This window comes from Pseudochaenichthys georgianus, chromosome 17 (genome assembly GCF_902827115.2).
Source record: "Pseudochaenichthys georgianus chromosome 17, fPseGeo1.2, whole genome shotgun sequence".
Classification (NCBI taxonomy): Eukaryota; Metazoa; Chordata; class Actinopteri; order Perciformes; family Channichthyidae; genus Pseudochaenichthys; species Pseudochaenichthys georgianus.
The window spans coordinates 10,063,393-10,084,427 of NC_047519.1; the positions used below are offsets into that span (position 1 = coordinate 10,063,393).

The window sequence follows — 21,035 nt, forward strand, 5'->3', positions numbered from 1 at the left end:
GTTAACCTGGTATTTTTACTCCACTGCATTTATTTGAGTTACTTTGCAGATTCTGATTAATTATGTGAAATATAAACAACCCTTAAATCAGACTTTAGTTACACCTGAGTAAAATTCAGGTAAGGTGATTGTCAAGTGCCAACAATCAGGAGAGATATTTGATAGTTGGTGCTTGAGAAGACTAAACATGTATCTGCAATTGGCATGAATGGAAACGAGTAATAAAGTATATTCATTACTCGTTATTCTCTACTAATAGTTAATTAAAGACTGTATATTATGGCTATTTTGCACATCCCTTTCAAGATTTTCAAAGGTTTATTGACATATCATACACAACTACAGTGTAGTTATGCAATGAATGAAACACTTGGGTCACAGGTTCCTCAACAGTGCATTACAAGACATCTATCAATATGTGTGTACCTCCACCATTAAACTGTCATATTCTGCACATTTCTTATTCTATCTACATACATAAGAGTATAATTCATATGTATAATATCAGTTAAAATAAGTGCTTCAACATAGTTAACATTGCAGGAAAGCAATATATTAGACGTTAAGTACTTTGTCAGGCTTAATATTTATCTGTAGATAGATACCCCCAAAGTGTTTTTCTTATTTAAAAGAAGACCTTAATCTGTTATTTAACGTTTAAATAAAGGTTAATTCTTTTTTCTGTTTTGCACCTCCTCCTATTAATATCTTTGTACATCCTGCACTAAACTGTTTTATTGTAGAGATCACTTATAGTATCTTCTTGATTTTTTATATTCTATATTTCTATCACAGACCTTCTACTTTCCCCCTATGAAAGTATGTACTCTTCATATTTTTATTAAAATATTCAAATAATATTTGATGAAAAAAATATTAAGAGTACATTATTGTTTTTATGTGTTATATTATAACACATAAAAACAATAATTCAATAACGTGCTTTAACCACTAGGCGGTGCACACAAGGTACACACAGCCATAATCACTTTGTATTATTAGTGTAGGACACGTTTTATTCATGCTTTCACATAATTTTACAGCATATTGCTATACTATTTCAGACTCAGTATTTACATTCTTACATTCAAAGAAAATCAGTAATATCTTTAAAAACTACAGTCCTTTTCTATCAGCTGTGCACCGTTATGGTGTAAATATAACCTATCTGTGAATTAGATCAAATGTAAAAGTCAGCCGAATTAGTGTTGATACTGCAAGGAGACGTATTGTGTGAAGAGAAATTGAAGATGTTGTTTAATTGTTGAATATATTTATGATCCACGTCAAGTATTCAGTTTCGGCTGCATTTTCTCCGTTTTTCCAAAGGTCTTCTAATCAGGGCTCTATAAATAAAGAACTACGGCAGATCTGTAATATACAATGCAGCCGAACCGTGTATTACAATGCCGTTATGTGATGACTTTCAAAGAGAAAAGCAAGAGCACTCGGAATTAAGTATTATTTTATTCTTTTAAAATGTTTTCCGGATTTCATATCATATAAACACCAAATCCCAGCATGCATTGCGGCTAAAAAATCCAATAAGCGAGCTTAAAACCATAGCTGAGGATCTTGGGTAATCGCTCTAAATGCCTACGTCTGTTTCCGGTTATTTTTATTTTTAAATTTGAAAATAATAACAAATTAGAAGGAAAAAAAGATTTAAAAAATACAGATTTCAGTATCCTGAGGCTCTGAGCCCCATTTATTTTCCTCACAGACGACAACAAAAGTCCGAAATTATACGATTTCAAATAAAAGCAATAACTGTGGCTTGATATTGAGTAAGAACATGTTTTTATGAACCCGACCGGAGAAAAAGACGTGCTGCAGGCAGTAGAAATACATTGCTTTTAAAATGGTGCTGTGCAACACGAAAAAAAAAAGGGGCAAATCGTGATGGTGAACACGAATCAATAGATTAAAAATCGTGTTGGTGAACACGAAATGCCGTGAGACTGGGTTGAATAAGGACAGACCTCGGCGTCTCGGGGGCGGGACTTGGTGTTGGGGTGGAACGTCTGGGTCTGGCAATCTCTTCACCTGCAGGAACACAACAAAAACTCAGTTGTTGCTCTTTGCACTTTTAATATTATCACATCAAATGTATACAAATTGGCAATTGTGGTGTGGCTCGATGGATGGCCATGCTGGTCTGTTTGTCCGTCCACCACCTTAGTCTGGACTGGAATATAATATATCTGGATTGACCCCAAATTTGATACATATATTACAATCACTTGGGTGATTGTTACTTTTCATCAGGAGATATTATAAGAAAATAGAAACATTCTATTTGTGCAAAACTGGCATTTCCATTACACTTAGCTGCACTTTGTGTTAAGCGCTAATTAGCAAATGTTAGCTTTGGAGAGACTAGCTTACTGCATATTGACAAAAGAAAGTATAATAACTTTCCTGGCTTTTGGAGCAACTATATGAAGATTTTGAAAACATTTTTACATTTCTGGTAAATGTGTTGTATTCCATAAAGATAAAACATTTTTAAAACAATTAGTTTGAGCAAATGTTAGCATGCTAACACGCTAAGCTAAAATGGTTAACATGATTCATTCCCATTCTCCACTCCCATTCATACATCTTTTTGTAAACAAAATATGTCAGCAGTAGGTGTACTTACAGGACAAATTCCTTTTCATCTGCCCCTGTAAAAAATAGAATCCAAACAAAAAGTAAAATAAGAAACAGACAATAGTACAACACAAGCACGTCACAGCTCATTTCATTCTTCCATTCAATTATAACACGTTTTATTTTCTTAAAACAAGTGACAAAGAAGTGAAATTCATAAACATTTATGTATGATAACTTCTGAGGCACAAATATATATTTTTAAATAAGGCAGGTCAATTTAGTCATATCAAGAAACATTACCAATCTTAAAAAACTGAGATCTAGACAAAACATTACACATTTCACTTGTTTTAGGGACAATAATATACCTTTCAGCCTGGACTATATTATATAATCTAAGAGTCAAATTTAGTATGTCATAAGGACTTGTTATTGGAAGGCCAGTGTTGTCATATTGTGTTGGAGTACAAAAAGTGTAGATTAGTGTTATCTAAAAAAGAAAATGTAATAATATTGTGGCTAAACATTTAGCTGTTTTCGGCAATGTGACATTTCAGAAGGACTTTTCCTTGAGCGAGATTTTGTTAGACACAAAAACAAACCCTTACCCTAAACCGTTTGAAAGATATTGAGTTTAGGATTATATACATCAGAAAAAAAGCAGGAAATCTCTTCTTCTGCCATTTTTGCATGAAAGAAATCTGTCAATCTACTAATCGCTCTAATCAAAAAGGGCACATTGACACAACACATGTGAAAAGTGGGTCCAGATTAATATACCAAATGTTCCCTTTATAACTGAATGATTGATTTAGACAGCAGAGATTAGAGAGCTGTGTTTCAGGATGTTGGCTCTGAAACAGCCAGCAGAGGGTGTAGAGAAACTCACCGGGCTGCGTCTCTGAGACCAGCAAAAAGGAAGAGAGAACAGACCTGGGTCAGAGAGTGAGTGACAAATCAGTCAAATGGACACCAACTAAAACTGCACACACACATCGCACCACTTTACTTGCACCACAAAGCTTTCATAATGCAGCAGCATGAGCCATAACACCCTTTGAGATTATGAGGAAAATACCAGCATCACTTACGACCGACATGCACAGTGGTTAATGTAGCAAGTTGCTCCGCATGTTAGCTCCAAATCAATGGGTCTATGTGTGGGTGTCTCTTATGCAGTAGAGAAAGAATAACTCAAATCCTTTACTTAAGTAGTGTATACCCTCTGTTTGCTTTTATTTAAATACAAGTAGAAATACTACCATCTTAGATTACTATCAAAAGTAGAAGTACTCAGTACACAGGATGGCTCTTTTGACGATATCATGCGGTCGCCGACAGGTGCAAATGCGCTGCAACGGCCCAAAACACTTCCATTAGGAGAAACATTGCGAATACAAAACGCTGCAAAAAGCTCAAAACACAACGGAAACAGGGACATTAAAAAGTGATGCACACAGCTGGGACCGGAGTGCTTGTTGACGTTCAGGGATTATAAAGCTGGCCAACTGTCACTGTTGCAGAGTTAGTCTTTTCATAACTGTAAGTGTTTTGTCAGTTTCTTTGAAATTACTAGGTCAGCTACGTAAACTACCTCGCTTACAGCACGTTTGCAGGAATCATGCGATCACATTGTTAAAATAAACGAATAAAACTAACATTTTAGGTAAGTTTACAGTGACAGTGACAGTGGGTCAACTTTATAATCCACGAACATCAACAAGTGCTCCACTCCCAGCCGGCTGCATCACTTTTTAGTGTCCCCGTTTCCGTTGTGTTTTGAGCTTTTTGCAACATATTTTTTAACTAAACCTTGCCCATATTTCGTCAAGTTGGTGAATGTTTTCTAAATGCTGCGCATGGGTTATCAAGTTGTTGAAGATGTTTCCTCATTTGCATGTGTTTTGGCACTTTTGTGTTTTTATCATTGCATCGTTTCGCGAAAATGTTTTGGCCGTGTTTGCACCAATCAGCCGCCGTATTTAATATCTTAAATTCTTTGTTCTTTGTCAATTTTGAACCAAATTACTTCCAATTACTTCTTAAAATACTGGGTAGATTAGTATTGCATCATAGAAGAATTATCATGTGTTTATATTTATACAAAGTGACTTATGTAGCGGAGTTAAAATGAAATGTTTGCCTCCAAAATGTAATGGAGTAGAAGTATAATGTAGCATAGATTGAAAAACTCAAGTACAAGTTTGTAAAAACAGTACTTGAGTAAATGTACTTCCACCACTGGTGTTATGTTTAATCTGCATTATGTAACGCTTTGCCATTCAGGTTCAAGTAAAGCTGTAGCTTAACAGAAACCAAAGTCAACAAAAAGAAGTTGAGGGATTAGAAATGGTGAGAGAGACTGCATGCCAAAAAAAGTGTTTATAAGGGAATTATCACGTTCTCATTTTTAAGTCAATTCATGCCATACGACCGCTGTTGCTGGTGAAACATAAATAAAAAAAGACTTACCGGACTTCTCTTCTACAAGACGACAGCAGAAAAGTGAAGAAAAGACAAAACAAATACAGACTTTAACAGCTGTTACACGTCATGAACCTTCAGTGCTGTGTAGCAGAACAAGGGTTCTCATTCATAACACTCCGTTCGATGTCTCACTATGGGATGCGCCTCATCGCGGAGCAAACAGAAGCATCAATCTCATTACGCCAATCCTGATTGGCTGGTGATCTTGACGTCAGCGTCAGGGAATTCACCCCCTATAAGTAGCTTGCTCCACGACGCATGCGTCATTCAAACACCTCTTCTCGCTTCAGAGCACATCTCTACAGTAGCCGGGCAAGCTTCACTGTCCACAGACTGAACCCAAATATAACCATTTCGGTCGACGGGCGCTCGCCGGCTACTCCTTCTGCTTTGCAGGAAGACGGTAATACTAACGCCAGTTAGTATTGAAATCGACCTCGCCCTTCTCTTCTCCGGAAAGTAAAGTAGGTCTGATTTTTTTTCAAGCTAGCAACACACCTGTAGCGTCCTCGCTACCGACACCACGGTAGCGAGGACGCTTTTCTTTTTCTCTCCCACGGAGGAGAAAAGGATTAGAAGTATATTGACACACCAGTCAATATTCTATGAGAACAGAGGACCCACACCGTCCCTTTTTCTCCGGATTAAGGACGGGTTGGTAACACTTTTCTCTCAACGACGTACCTGTTACGAGCGGGTCCTCTCCAAGCCACGAGGCGAACAAGATGGACGCCTCTCCCCCTCACACCAGAGGAGTCAGGGACTCGGAGGCTCGGTCATGCGGCTGCGGGTTGAAGATAGCAGGCACAGACTCACACCAGGTCTGCTCGTCCTGCCTCAGGCTGGAACACGCCCAGGAGGCTATCGACAACTCCGGCTCGTGCGGGCATTGTGCCCGTTTTACCCGAAAGAGCCTCCACCGACGGCTAGCACACCAAGCTAGCTTGTTGGAACAGGACTCCCTCATGTCCACTGATTCGCCGTTTGGCAATCAAGACACGGGGGCGTCCGCCGCAGAGACTGAGCCCCTCACTGTGTCGGTCTGGGGCTCACTAACAGCGGCAGCTGCGGAACCGGGATCCCACGCCGTGTCAGGCCGGAACCCGGTGGCGGCAAGAGACGCGGGAACGGAGCCCCACGCCTCACCAGGCGGGAGCTCCCGGCGAGACCTCACCATGGTCTCGCCCGCGGAGGATGTCCTGGAATTAGACTACATGGAGGACGAAGAGGACACCTCTGAGTCCCTCCTGTCTGATTCGGATGAGCAAGAAGAAGATATCTTCATGTCATCGGCTCAAACGGCAAAGCCGGGAGCGATGGCTGCTCTCCCGGGCGATAGCACACCAGCTTCGCCCTGTCTGAGCATGGACCTGCAGGCCGCGTGTCAGCGCACTGCGTCCAGGCTAGACATCCCGTGGCACGAAATGGCCAAGGAGACCGCCAGGTCCCGTTACGAGGGGAAACATTCTCCCCAAGCAACGAGGACGAAGAGGCAACTCCTCCCTGTATTTCCGGAGATGTTGGATGAGGTGTCGGTCTCGTGGAGGGACCGACCCTTTAGCAACAAGGCCCCAATCCAGGGTGCCTCCTCCCTAGACTGCGACGGTATGGAGAGGCTCGGCCTGCTCCGCATACCGCCGATGGAACTGCTGGTGGCAGCCCACCTCCTACCGAGGATGGGCCCGTCACCAAGCAGGAACCCCACGCTGCCAACGAAGGTGGACCGTTTCCAGTCGACCATGACTGAACGGGCCTACAGAGCCGCAGCATTGTCCGCCAGGGCTCTGAACGTTTCCTCACTGCTAACCGCATACCAAGCGGAGCTCTGTGAGGATATGTCGAGTAATCCTGGACCGGCCGTTCTGGACGAGTTGGTCACAGACATTTGTCTCCGTGTCCAACACTGCGCCGTCCAGGCCACGGGCAAAACAATGGGGATCGTGGTGGTGCAGGAAAGAGCTAGATGGCTCAACCTCACCAACCTCCCAGACCGGGAAAAGGAGGATGTGCTTGACATGCCCATCGTTCCCGAGGGGATTTTCGGCTCCGCTCTCGCCTCCATGCAGAGGAGATGCGAGTCGAAAAAGAAGGAGGACGAGGCCCTCCACCTCTGCCTCCCTCGAAGGGCCCAGCCGCTGCCTTCACAGCGGCAGCCCTTCGCCCAAGCTGCCCCGAACCCTGCTCGGTTCAAAATACCGAAAACGCAGAGGTCGCAGCCCGCCCCGAGTCCCCAGCCCAGGCTGGAGACAAGGGCAAGCTGGCCTAGAAAATCTCCGTTCCGGCTGCAGCCCAGGCGCAGCCAACCCAGAATTTCGGCCAGCAGTCGAGGAAGAAGAAGCGAGCGGCGTGACAGCCCCTCCTTCTCCCCTCTGTGACAGAGCTGGAAGTCCACGGTTCCCCAGCTCTAAATGTGTTCCCGCCGCCTCGAGAGATGCCTCAACACCATCCTCAAGTCCGCATAAACACATGTCACACACTTATTGATTTTTCTGTCATAAAACATTTTCCGCTGACGCATACAGGCTTCGAGCCAAGGGCGCAGCTCAAATTTTTTTTAAAGAAAAACAATAAACAGTCCGTCAACTGTTCCCCTTCTGAGAGCAGCTACGGCCTCTCTCAAAGGGCGGACAATTGACGGGTCTGTGAAGGCACCACCGTCACGCGCATGCGCAGTGTCGGTGGGGATTGTCGAAAAGGGGCACCACTGTGTTCAGACACTAGAGGGCCCCATAACACAACAAATAGAGACTCAGAGGGGAAGAGACGTGACATCTCCACTGGCTCTAAGGAGCATACAGTGGAAGATGCTCGCAACATCTGCTTGGGTTTTCAAGACAGTAACACGGGGCTACAGACTCCAATTCGCTGTCACCCCCCCTCGCTTCTCGGGCATTCTGTATTTGCAGGCCCGAGGAGAGTCAGCCCATATTCTGGAGAGAGAGATTCTCTCACTCCTAGAAAAGAGGGCTATATCTGTTGTACCCGCCGAGCAGAGTCAGGGCGGCTTCTATTCCAAGTACTTCCTCGTTCCCAAACGGGGAGGGAACGAAATTCGGCCAATACTTGATTTGAGGGCTCTGAACAAATATCTAAAAAGATATAAATTCAGAATGCTCACTCACACATCTCTGCTGCGGCTCGTGCGACAAGACGACTGGTTTACATCAGTCGACCTGAAAGATGCCTATTTTCACATCCAAGTATATTACCCACACAGGAAATATCTGAGATTCGCATTTCAGGGGATCTGTTACGAATACAGAGTACTCCCCTTCGGCCTGTCTCTCAGTCCGAGTGTCTTTGTACGATGTACGGAAGCCGAGATAGCCCCGTTAAGACAACAGGGTATTCGCTTGGCGACCTACCTGGACGACTGGCTGCTTCTCGCACAGTCGGAGCAGGAGGCTGTTACGCAGACAAATGTCCTCGTAAAGCACCTGCTCAACCTGGGTTTCATAATAAACACAGAGAAGAGCATGTTGTGCCCCGCGCAGACTATACTCTTCCTGGGTTTACGCCTGAACTCGGTGCCCTTTACAGCCCGCCTGTCAGCGGAAAGAGTGAAAGCTTTCAGAGCTTGTCTTGCTCTTTTCCAGCTGCGCAAACATGTTCTCTTCAGATCATGCCTGCGGTTACTGGGGATCATGGCGTCAGCCATCCTGGTCGTACGACTGGGACGCTTACACATGAGGGAGTTTCAGCGCTGGGTGGCCGCCCTAAAACTAAACCCCGAGAGTGATGGTTACTGTGAAATGCGTAATGGCACTGCGCCACTGGCTGCACCCGACTTTTCTAGTACGAGGTGTGCCTATGGGTGCTGTCCTTTCACGGAAGGTGGTCACCACGGACGCATGTCTGACAGGTTGGGGAGGTATTTATGAAGGTCGCCCGGTGAGGGGTCTCTGGAGCAGAGACCTCCAGTGGGCGCACATAAATTACCTGGAGCTTTTAGCGGTGTTCCTCACCCTAAAACGCTTTCTGCCTTTCCTCAGGGGACATCACGTCCTCGTGAGGACAGACAATACGACCACAATATCGTATATAAACCGCCAAGGGGGTTTGCGTTCTCTCCAGTTACACACACTGGCGCGCAAACTGATCCTATGGAGCGGTAGACGTCTCCTCTCTCTGAGAGCGACGCACGTACCGGGAGTGATGAACCTCGGGGCAGATCTACTGTCCAGAGGTACACCACTTTATGCAGACTGGACTCTACATCCAAGGATTGTGAGCCAGCTGTGGGTGCGTTACGGCAGAGCCGCGGTGGATCTGTTCGCATCGAAAGACAACGCTCAGTGTCAGCTGTTCTTTTCGATGCGCGATCTAAATGTACCGTTAGGCGTGGATGCACTCGCACACGATTGGCCCCCGGGCCTTCTGTACGCGTTCCCCACCCCTGGCTCTGATACCCCCAACGCTGGCCAGAGTGAGAGAGCAACGCCACACACTTATCCTGATAGCTCCGCACTGGCCAGCTATGTACTGGCTAGCGGAGATATATCAGCTGCTGTGCGGCAGCCATGGCAGCTCCCACTACGCGGGGACATACTGTCCCAAGCGGGGGGGGGCGATCTTTCACCCACACCCAGAGTGCTTGGCTCTGTGGGCCTGGCCCGTGAGTGGTACAATCTGAATACAGTGTGACATGAAGCTGACCCTGGCAGCTGCCAAGCGAGCCAGTGGCACTCATGCGCTATCTGTACAGTCTTCATGCACTCGGTTCGCCCCAGGACAAACAGAGTGTGGTTGAAGCCCAACCCTGCCTTTATCTTAAGGCGGTTGGTTCAGGTACCACATTTGACATTGAGGCATCCTCCCCGCCACTGTATTCCTCCGGGGAACATCGGCCGGATTTGCCGTGTCCAGCCTGTGCTTTACGCACGTACAGGGACAGATCAAGGGTGCTTCGTCATAATGACCAACCCCTTGTGTCCTGGGTTAACCCTTATAAGGGCAAGCCTGTTACTAAGCAACGGCTCTCCCACTGGTTTGTGGAAGCAATTGCTTTGGGGCCCTTACGAGTCAGAGTTCGCAGGCACCCTCGGGTCCGCGAGCTCTTTCGACTCAGGGTCTGGCTGCATCCTGGGCTCTGTCCAGGATGCAGCCATACCATCCAAGACATTGGTGCAAGCGGCGAGCTGGTCCTCGCCGCTCACTTTTGTCCGCCTCTTAACAGGCTGGACGTTCTCCTCCCATTGTGACTCAAGCAGTGCTGGGCACCTGGTTGAGTCAGAGCTCTACCTGTTACGTTCTGGTTGATCGGTGATTTTCGAGATAAGCTCGTCTGACAATACGGGAGCTACAATTTCCCATAGTGAGACATCGAACGGAGTGTTATGAATGAGAACTATAGGTTACTTACGTAACCCCAGTCCTCAGAGTAACATGAAGTGAGATGTCTCACCAGACGGCCCTCCTTGCTATGGTGAAGCGAGAAGAGGTGCTTATTTTGAATGACGCATGCGTCGTGGCGCAGGCTACTTATAGGGGGTGAATTCCCCTGACGCTGACATCAAGATCACCAGCCAATCAGGATTGGCGTAATGAGATTGATGCTTCTGTTTGCTCCGCGATGAGGCGCATCACATCGTGAGACATCTCATTACATGTTACTCTGAGGACTGGGGTTACGTAAGTAACCTATAGTTCTGATCAGCAGTGCTCACCAGAGACGGAGAGAGGGCCAGGCCCCCCACCGAGGCTTTCAGCTCGTCCATAGACGAGGGGACACACTTGGCACTGTCCGCCACCAGCGGCTTGATCCTGATTTTGAACTTCTTCTTGTTCTCTTCATCGTCCTCCGAGTCACTGGAGGAGAAAAAGTGCTTTCCTCTGGAAGCTGGTGAACATTTGTCAAGGACAAAGTAACATCAGATGGAGGCTTAGTCACTCTTGTACAGAATTTTAAAATAGCATATTCTTTTCAAATGAGAGTGCGATGCTCTGTGTCTCAGTCTGCACAGTTACTAACTGTATTACACCTGCTGTTGATGAAACTCCAAACCATACTTCTTGGGCAAATGTTTAGACTATTTTTCAAACAAAAAGCCACTGACACCTACGTGAGCAAAAATATTGATGAAACAGTGAACATGCGGTCAATCTTAATGATGATTGTGTGCTCAATTAAAGCCAAGATGGGGCTACACAAATCTGGCCTGACCTTAAATGAATCTGCAAAGTTTCTGTCCAAGCATCCGAATCTAAACCATGTCAGCAGGTTCTGATTCAAGGGGCCCTATTATGCAAAAGTCCAGGTTCATATTTGTAGTCTTTGACTCTACTGTGACATATTTCCATGCCTTAATGTTCAAAAAGCCCTTAATTTTTTTTCATACTGCCTTTGCTGCAGCACCTCTTTTCACCCAGCTAACCAATCAGAGCAGACTGGGCTCTGAAACCAGAGCCCAGTCTGCTCTGATTGGTTAGCTGGCCGGCAGACTGTTACAAAGTGATGTCACTTTGTTACGGAAGTGTGGGAGAGAAACTCCCTCTGGAGGTAACTTTGGGATTTTAGCCTTTGCAGACTATTTACATAAAAACCTATACAACACACTTCAAGAAAGGGAAACCCCCCAAAAGGAATATTGTTTTTTTTTTAAAGGCCACTTTTCCACAGTAAGAACAATTTAACATGCCATTGCCATAGAGATGGTATAACATTACTCCCTATTAATGACAGAAAAAATAAACTTGCGGGTCAAGTAGGCCCCAATGGGGTCAGGGCAGAGAACCAAAACTCTAGTCTGGCTGCCCTTCTTCTGTCATTGTGCAACTGCAAGGACATACACATGTGATGTGGCAAGAGACTGAAGGACTATTGATTTGGCCTATTTAATACAGCGAAGTACTCGTCCAAAGAGTCACTCAGAACAGGTCAATAGTTTTGCAGGAGAAGAGTCCCAGGACTACTTCTTCTCTCCTCAAAGGATATCATCGCCCTCGTCCCCGGGCCGGAGGCTAAAGCCCTCGTCGTCCACGTCAGGAGAGGCCTGTACAAGAGAGAGGACAAAGTCTGTTACACGATGTACAGTCACAGAGGCGTCGCTAAACTCTTCCCTGTGAACAGCTCTGCATATTTATATGGGTCAGATTTCACAAAAGTCTTGCTGGAAGCTCCTGCTGACTCACAGAATATGCAGCTAGCACTCTATTTGCAACGTTTACTCAGTAATATCAAACCTAACGATATGTGACACTGATTGCAAGTGTGCTTGGTAAGAAATATTGAAAAAAAGGAGAAGCTGCGCAGACTTACATATCTGTCCCAGTCAATCTCCCCATAGAAACCATTGGGTGCTCCATTGGCTTTTTTCTAATTACAAAATGGACCAAAGAGAGAATAGTGAAAAGAGAAGTTAGTATAAACATGTCCGTGTGAATGATCAATTGTGCTTACCTACTTTATTTACTAACTTTTTACTTTCAAAAAGTGTGGTTCAAATTAAATGTTGGCTTTTTATGACATGTTCGATTGTCTGACTTTTCAAGATTCGTGCTTTGGCAGACTTGGTAGTCGTGCCGTGGCCTAAAACTACGTAAAGCAAGTTGTAATACATGGAAGTTATACTCCAAAGGCAGTAACAGTTGCATTGTAAAACACTGAATAAATGGATATAGTATGTATATCACTAACAAAGAAAAGAACCTAACAAACTACAAAACTATGTGAAATGTACATACACTTCCTTTTTTCCCGCTTCCACTTCCTTCTTTGTCAGGTGAACTCCTGTTTTGACAAAAGGACAAAAAAGTAAATTTTAGGAAAACAATATTTTAGGTTTGGCAATGATTTAATTATACTTTCGTAGATATAATCATGTTATTCTACAATATCCCTTTCTTTCATTTAACAAAAATAGTCTCAAATGTGAATGTTGTCAAAACACAAACAGCGGTACAAGAACCTTGCCTTAACAAAATTGACTAAAATTGGCAACATTTTGAATTATATAAAAAAATATTGTTTTAGAGAATACAAAAAAGGCACACATCCAACAAACATTCTGTATTTGGCAAAGTTATATACTCAATGGTAGATACATATTTCAGTCGGTAAAATGATTGAGCTTTGATACCCAGCCCTATTCATCCCAATTCTGTTTTCAGAGTTGGACGGTTGTAAACTCGGCTTGTTAGTTGTGTCTGAGCAAACTCACGTTCCATCCGTATCCCTGTCCTTCTTCTTTAAGCCCAGGGCTTTTCTGGTTCTGTTTTTGAGTCCTAGTGCAGAGAGAGGGAGAACAACATCATGAAGAATTAAATTAATGCTCTCGAGCAGTGTTTCTCAAAGTGTGTATATTGGTCAAATTTCACATTTGAAATAAATAAATAAATGTAAGTTCTTCGCACTCTCGCGGGAATATCTCCGCAATGGAGCAAACTTAAGTGTCATGTTGCGCTATAGCCCAGCGCAACACCTTCGTCACACATGTTGCCACTTGTTTGTACCATTTTCAGGCGATTTGTCATCTGCTCTAGAAAAACAATGTGATTTTGGATATTTGTGGAGTTACGTGGTCCGCGAGTGTTTTTTCATCGGTTAAGTGGTCCTTGGTATGAAAGAGTTTGAGAAACACTGTTCTGGAGCCTATATATATATATATATATATATATATATATATATATATATATAAATACTATTAGCTTTATATACACTGAACAAAAATATAAACGCAACACTTTTGTTTTTTCTCCCTTTTTTCATGAGATGAACTCAAAGATCTAAAACATTTTCTATATACACAAAATAACCATTTCTCTCAAATATTGTTCACAAATCTGAAAAAATCAGTATCTGGTGTGAGGGGTAGGGGTAGGGGTAGGGTTAGGGTAATGTTGTGAATCGAGTGGCCTGTGTTCGTCGTCCATAACATACGCCTGCCCATACCATAACCCCACCACCACCACGGGCCACTCGATTCACAACATTACCCTAACCCTAACCCTAACCCTAACCCTAACCCTACCCCTCACACCAGATACTGACTGGTTTTCGGACCCCCCCAGACCCTCCCAATAAAGCAAAAATGCACGTTTCAGAGTGGCCTTTTATTGTGGCCAGCCTAAGGCACACCTGTGCAATAATCATGCTGTCTAATCAGCATCTTGATATGCCACACCTGTGAGGTGGGATGGATTCTCTCAGCAAAGGAGAAGTGCTCACTATCACACATTCTTTCAGATTTGTGAACAATATTTGAGAGAAATGGTTATTTTGTGTATATAGAAAATGTTTTAGAACTTTGAGTTCATCTCATGAAAAATGGGAGCAAAAACAAAAGTGTTGCGTTTATATTTGTGTTCAGTGTATAAAGCTAATAGTCTTGTCATTACAATGCACTTCAAAGTAAATAACACCAAAGGGTAACAGGCTGATGTAGAGTAACTTGAGGATGATTCTGTCCTGTTGGATACGCAGGAAATGCAGTAACCACAATAAGATGATTTCAATGAACAAATCCATTCGGGACACAAACATCATCTGGAGAAAGCCTTCACGTCAAATGAAGCAGCGCAGACGTAATCCTCTAAAGTGTCCCCTCCCTGACTGAAGTAAACAAACAAACATTGATCAATGTGTCCACTTCATTAGCGAGATGAAAGGCAGAGTGGGGGAAAGATCTACTATCGCAGCCATAGTCAGCCAGACTGGGTGCCAAGACCCTGCAGCACAGACGGTTGGCACTATGCAGCGAGTCAGGGCGGCTGGGACGACAGACAAGTAATCATTCAACACGTGCAGAGCATGAAGATCTCGGCAGAACAACTTATGTCTATGTAGAATTGTAGTCGAATAGTTCATCTGTGTTTCTGACGCTGGCTTGTGGTGTCAATGAGCAACCTATGTCACACATGCACTGCACACCGGTCAGTGGTACTTACATGTTTTATGTCTGACAAAAACATTTGAATATCTCTTAAGCTTAAGCTGATTTATTTTGTGATTTTAGTCTGCAACAATATTTACATTTTAAAAGAGTGTAGATACATTTGATGTAAATCAGTAACATTTAAAAAGATTCAGTAGCAGAAGCTAGTTGAAGGGAGTTAGCATGCAAACTTTCAGATTCTTTAACCAAGCATGCTCACATGCTGATGTTTATATTGTTGTTGAATTACTTGAGTGTGTTAGCATGCTTCACACTGATATTTAGCATGCATTGTTGAGGTATTACTTTAATGTGTTAGCATGCTAATATAGGCGTCTGCTGGCATGCATTGATATGGTAATAGTGTATCGTGTTAGCATGATAACATCCAGACATCTACTATGGATTTTTGTGGTACAAGTGTAGCATGTTAACAAGCTAACCTACAGGTGTGAACCATGTCTTTATGAATGTTTTGCTAATGTGTTAGCATGTTAACATTTGAATGTTAGGCCTAATAAAGCTTAGCTGAAGGTAGATACATTAGATGAATAGTGAAAGGGATGAATGATTTATTCTCTGGACGTGATGTCTGTATATTTTTTTATGGAAATCTTCCTAATAATAATTGATATATTTTCAGTCTGGCCCAAGGTGACGGACTGAAGGACCAAGGTGACGGACTGAAGGACCAAGGTGACGGACTGAAGGACCAGCTGAGCACAGACAGAGGCATTTCCATTTTGAGTAGTGTAGCTAAAATAAGAAGATGATTAGACATTGACACCATTCGACATTGATGATTCAAAAAGGTCTGAGAGTTGTAGAATTCTCTGTCAAATAGAGCTTGTTTGTTTGTTTGTTTGTTTGTTTGTTTGTCCTGCTCTGTGGATACACAAACAACAGAGGCTAATAAGTCTAACAAGCCGAGTTGCTCTAAGTGAGAATATTCCTGATTCTCTTAAGTTAAGAATGTCAAAATAAATATGATTGTATTAAACATGTACTCGTCTGACACCTTAAATTACAAAAAGACAGTTGATCAGAAGTATAAAACACTGCAAGAAAATAAAACCATCTGAGTCGCATTCTCTCTTCTTTATGCATCGGCTCGGTGTGTAACATGTTTCTTCCAGTTGGTTCTCACATCCATACAAGAGCAACAGGGACACGTGTGACAGGCAGTTGGGTGGTGAACATGTTGTGCTCTTCAGAGGCCGCCTGTGGGCTGCTTTTGAAAACAAGAATACATGATTGCTCGTTTATTTGTCCGATATGTAGTCCTGTACTGAAAAGTAAATCAAAGTGAATTTGAAATCTAATAAATATTGAGTCAGCACACACACTGATAAGAATACATTGTATAAAAGGGAAGACTGGAGCTCAGTACCGTTCACTTGGGAGGAAGCTCTCCAGTGTACTGAAGGACGTGTCAGGACCTGTGATGTATTCGCAGCTAGCCGGGCTGCTCAATAGCACGGATTACTCCTGCATCACAACCTGTATCAGTGGAGACAGCTCCGAACAGCCAGCCTGCTGTCCACTCCTAACCGGCACGTGTGTTGTGTGGTAAGGAGTCAACACAGAGATTCAAGCTGAATGTGACACACTTGCTAAAAGAATAGTAAACATACTGGGGGAGAAAAAGCAAACTGCTGCATATTTTTTTTTTTTTTTTTTTTGTAAAGCACTTTGAATTGCCTTGCGTTGAAAAGTGCTATATAAATAAACTTGCCTTGCCTTTTAGAAGCCAAGTGTGCCTGAGGAGAGCCCTACAACTCTCATTACACAGTGTAACTAAGGATTAGCTGTAGTTCAGGTTGGGTCTTATTTGTGCTAATACTGCGAGACAAGTTGGGCAATATTTTGCTAAGATCTAGAATATGTTGTTGTTATTTTGGCACATACTTGAGATTGGGGCTTTTTTACTAAATAATGAGGTAATGATATTACTATATTTTTACAATTTTAACATCATTTGATTTTCAAATTAGAGTTTCAAACGCATGCCTCTATGCTTTCAGAAAATTGCTAAAAACTTCCCAAATCTGAAGGCTGACATTTTGAGAGGTGTAGGACCTTTATCTTATTTTCTTTTTGGGGATAATATTCAATTCTCAAGAATATCCTCCTCCTCTCATTTCAGCCCTGTATGTCTGTCCCTAATAATCTTCCGTACATATACTCCCACCACTTTTACTTTGGCATACAATTCATCTTCACATGGTAAACCTCAAGTACATTTTTGGTGAATGTTCAAATGTATCAGGGAAACCCGAACATCGTGAAAAAAGCGAATTATTTCATCCAAAACTGACACTGCACACTGTCTCTAAAACATCTGTTGGTTTCCCAAAAGCCTTGCTACAAAACTGAAATCATTTTCATGACCTCCAACTTTCTTGCTTTGAGAAACATTTATCACGGGTCTAGATTTCTCTTAGCATTATCTTGTAGTATTTATTGGCAGAAGGCTCCGGAGGAAGTGAATTTCTTCAAGAGCATTCAGCTGCATCTGGTGGCCTTTATCAATAGATGGAGTACAAACAGTGTGTGCAGATGAAGGCTACTACAGTAGATTAGACTGAGAGCTCCAGAAGAAATGTGGATTTGGACTTAAGGCAATCTTAAGGTAATAAATTATACTTAAAGTTAAATTCTCTGACTGTCAGCAGCGGACTACTAAATCTCTGATAATGGAGTCTCAAAACATATCTGAACAAACCAGCGTGGGAACATGTACGTTATTGATACCGGTTGTTCAGTTGTGCATAGGTGTGAACATTCTTTACACACCTTCCTCTGCTAAAGCAACACTGACAGCCTAACAACACTACGCCTCAGTTACAGTCATATAGAAATATGTTTGAATTACGGAGGAAAGACAAAACCAATCAACCAAGGTTGGGAAAAACTAGTTCCACACAATCCCAAGGAAACGTAACTTAACTTGTTTAAAGGTACACCTAGAAATGGGGAAGGTTTTATTATCTGTTTGGACCTTTATTTTAATAATTGTTGGATATTTTGAAATAGGGATGTAGGATATAGGATTTGTGCAGATATCGGAAATGACAACCAATTCCAATTGATGCCAATGACTTGCCAAGATCATTGTGTATCCTTAGAGTTACATTTTAGAATAAGCCACTTATTTTGCAGTTGACAAAACAACAAGTGGCACCACCACCTACTGAGATCTTATACCAATGAATACATGTAATATCATTCATATGACACATGATGATGTCTCGGTTTTCAGTCCAATTAGTTGTCTTTACAGTGTGGTCGGATGATCCATTTCCTTTTATAGTGTTGCCTGGAATGGATCACCTATCGATAAGGCTGCACTTTGTTGACAAGTTGATTTCCATACAGTCCTGGTATTAACTGCATCGAGAGGCAGCCTGAATAGATTGGTAACAATGCCATGCTCGATTAAATGGAACACATCTGGGCTGTCCTCCGCTCAAATAATAACCTCGATTCTGCCACTTAATTGATTAAATTGACTAGATCTGTTGAACATTATACACAATAGTTACAGACAGATCCATGCAAAAGTATCACCTTAAATCTGTGTTTGCCAAATATGTCCTAATAGGTTTTTATATTTAATACGTCATAAAAATGGTGTAAAAAAAATTATGAATCTATTCAAGAAATCTCTTTTAGTCGGTTAAGAACAAACCAGCCACGGGGCGGGGGAGCCATTAGGGTAAAGAACATAACAATTTTTAAAAAAGCATTATGGAATCAATGTCAAACCACTGTAGTGTAAACAGTTCCAAACAAGGTCATTTGCACACGCTTGATCAAAGACTAGCATCCCTTCTGTTACACTATGCAGTCTAACATTATAAGGCTTGTTCAGAGTATGTTTAAATTAATGTAGCTGTTCTATAATATGCTGCATAAACAAAACAGTTGTCATGTAGCCTTCTGCACATGTCTGCGTCCAGATAACACCACTAAGTACACCTGACAGCCTACTGTACCCAGCGGACTTAGCAACGCAGCTAACGAGGGCTAAGATGAGCATGTGACACACGTGTGCTGTTGTATAGCTCGAGCACTGAGTACTATATCATGGCAGGCTGACTGCAGGCCTTTCTGCTAATAATAGCCCACTTCTATTACCACGTTGGCATTAATGGATGGTAAGGGCCCAGCATCTGTCATGGAGGGCTGGATAAATGATTCAGCTCCTCCATCCGACTTTATTCCACTACTGTTTACTTTGCAACAGCAGCTGTAACTTTAACACGAGCACTAAGGAAAGGCATGGTTTAAGGCATGGGTTGGAATATTATATTAAGCTCTGGTGCCGCTTCCTGTTCTTTTGAAACATGTATTTGTATGACTAAGTGTGTAACTAAAGGGAGCGCACACACACACACACACACACACACACACACACACACACACACACACACACACACACACACACACACACACACACACACACACACACACACACACACACACACACACACACACACACACACACACACACACACACACACACACACACACACACACACACACACACACACACACACACACACACACACACACACACACACACACACACGTGTAAACACACACAGCAGGATATTAGCAAGGCAGGGCTACACTGCTCTTCCTTTACAAATCCACACCTCTGCTATCACCTGCATGTTCTCCTAACGTGTCACTAACGACGCCACGCTCCCACACTGACATTGTCACACCGGTCATGCATGCAGCTCGGCTCAAAGGTCCTCGCGGTACGACGGATCTCATCACCGGGATCCAGGAGCCTTAACGGCCCCAGCAGGGACACGAGAGGGCAGGAGGAGGACGCAAAAGAAACCATGGGGAATAAAAGGAGCACTGATGATTTACCTTGCATCATGACTGCTGCTTTTCATCCTACGTGGCGCCCCCCCCTGGTGCGCAGAAATGGAGAAATCCAGCCGGTCAAAGGATGCTCGGGTAGGGCATAGCTAATTCCGCACAGCTCCCCCAGCGAAGCACGATTCCCCTCCACCCCCGAGGGCCCCCGACTCCCAGACGCCCGCACAGGGAGGTGGGGTGGTAAAGAGCGTTGGAAGAGCAGAAGCAGCAGTGGCGGCGGCGGCGGTGGAGGACACGGCGAGAGGAGACACCCGAGGAATATGCAGCAAATCGGGGGATGGGGAGGGGGCGTCCTCTCTGAGTGCACGTTAGGCCCTGGCCGCCCGAGCAGCACCGACACACGCCATCTCTGAGAGGGGGGATGCTGAGGAAAGGAGAAGGAGGGGAGGGGGAAAAAGCAGAGCGGTACAGAGAGAGAGAGGCGGAGAGAGAGGGGAGGGAGGGAGGGAGGGAGGGAGGGAGGGAGTGGGAGGCTTGCTGATGTCACATCTGCACTAAGCCAATCCCTGCAGCCACGGTCACATGACCGCTGTCCCCTCAGCACCTCTCGGCTTGCCTTGAGCAGACACTCCACAGCCATCTGCATACATATTATACAAGGTCACACGGAATGGGCTGCATGGAAAGAAAATAAGAATTGGAACATTTCCTACATTTTAATCAGTGTGTCTAAATGTACATTTTCTTAAAAATAAAATACATTTGTACATTTTTGCAGAATCATTTTAATGTGATTCATCACCTTTTCATATAAGCGTGTATATATATATATATATATATTTTTTTTTAATATTATATATTTGATGTTATATATTAATATGTAAGCTAAACATTTATTTTTGTATAATTATATGTTGTATTTTGTATGCCCTTTATTACTTCTTTATATTATTGTATTCATTATATTTTTTATATGATATGATATTAATTATTTATTATTATTTTATACACATTAATGGTGAAATGTCATAGTACATTTACCTCAAAGTAACTCAAGTACTGTACTTAATTACAATTTTCAGCTATTCGTACTTTACCTGAGTATTTTTATTTTATGCTACTTTAGACTTTTACCATAACGATTTATTAAACGTTTGTTATATGAGTTTATTTTGATGCCAATACTTATGCACTTTTACTTAAGTAAGATGTTGCAAGACTTGTACTTGTAACTTGAAT

General features: G+C 43.1%; 1 protein-coding gene across 1 annotated transcript in view; it reads right to left on the reverse strand.

Annotated features, from left to right (window-relative positions):
- sgip1b (SH3GL interacting endocytic adaptor 1b) overlaps positions 1 to 20,204 on the reverse strand; it is a 40,936-nt gene extending 20,732 nt beyond the window's left edge. The window contains exons 1-10 of the mRNA XM_034105314.2: positions 19,845 to 20,204; positions 13,245 to 13,308; positions 12,769 to 12,814; positions 12,344 to 12,400; positions 12,020 to 12,077; positions 10,752 to 10,927; positions 5,071 to 5,082; positions 3,488 to 3,499; positions 2,645 to 2,669; positions 1,983 to 2,046 (exon numbers count right to left, since the gene is read on the reverse strand). Coding sequence (XP_033961205.1) covers positions 1,983 to 2,046; positions 2,645 to 2,669; positions 3,488 to 3,499; positions 5,071 to 5,082; positions 10,752 to 10,927; positions 12,020 to 12,077; positions 12,344 to 12,400; positions 12,769 to 12,814; positions 13,245 to 13,308; positions 19,845 to 19,854 — 524 coding nt within the window. The 5' untranslated portion in view covers positions 19,855 to 20,204. The remainder of the gene's footprint in view (positions 1 to 1,982; positions 2,047 to 2,644; positions 2,670 to 3,487; positions 3,500 to 5,070; positions 5,083 to 10,751; positions 10,928 to 12,019; positions 12,078 to 12,343; positions 12,401 to 12,768; positions 12,815 to 13,244; positions 13,309 to 19,844) is intronic.
- Positions 20,205 to 21,035: the final 831 nt, after the last annotated feature.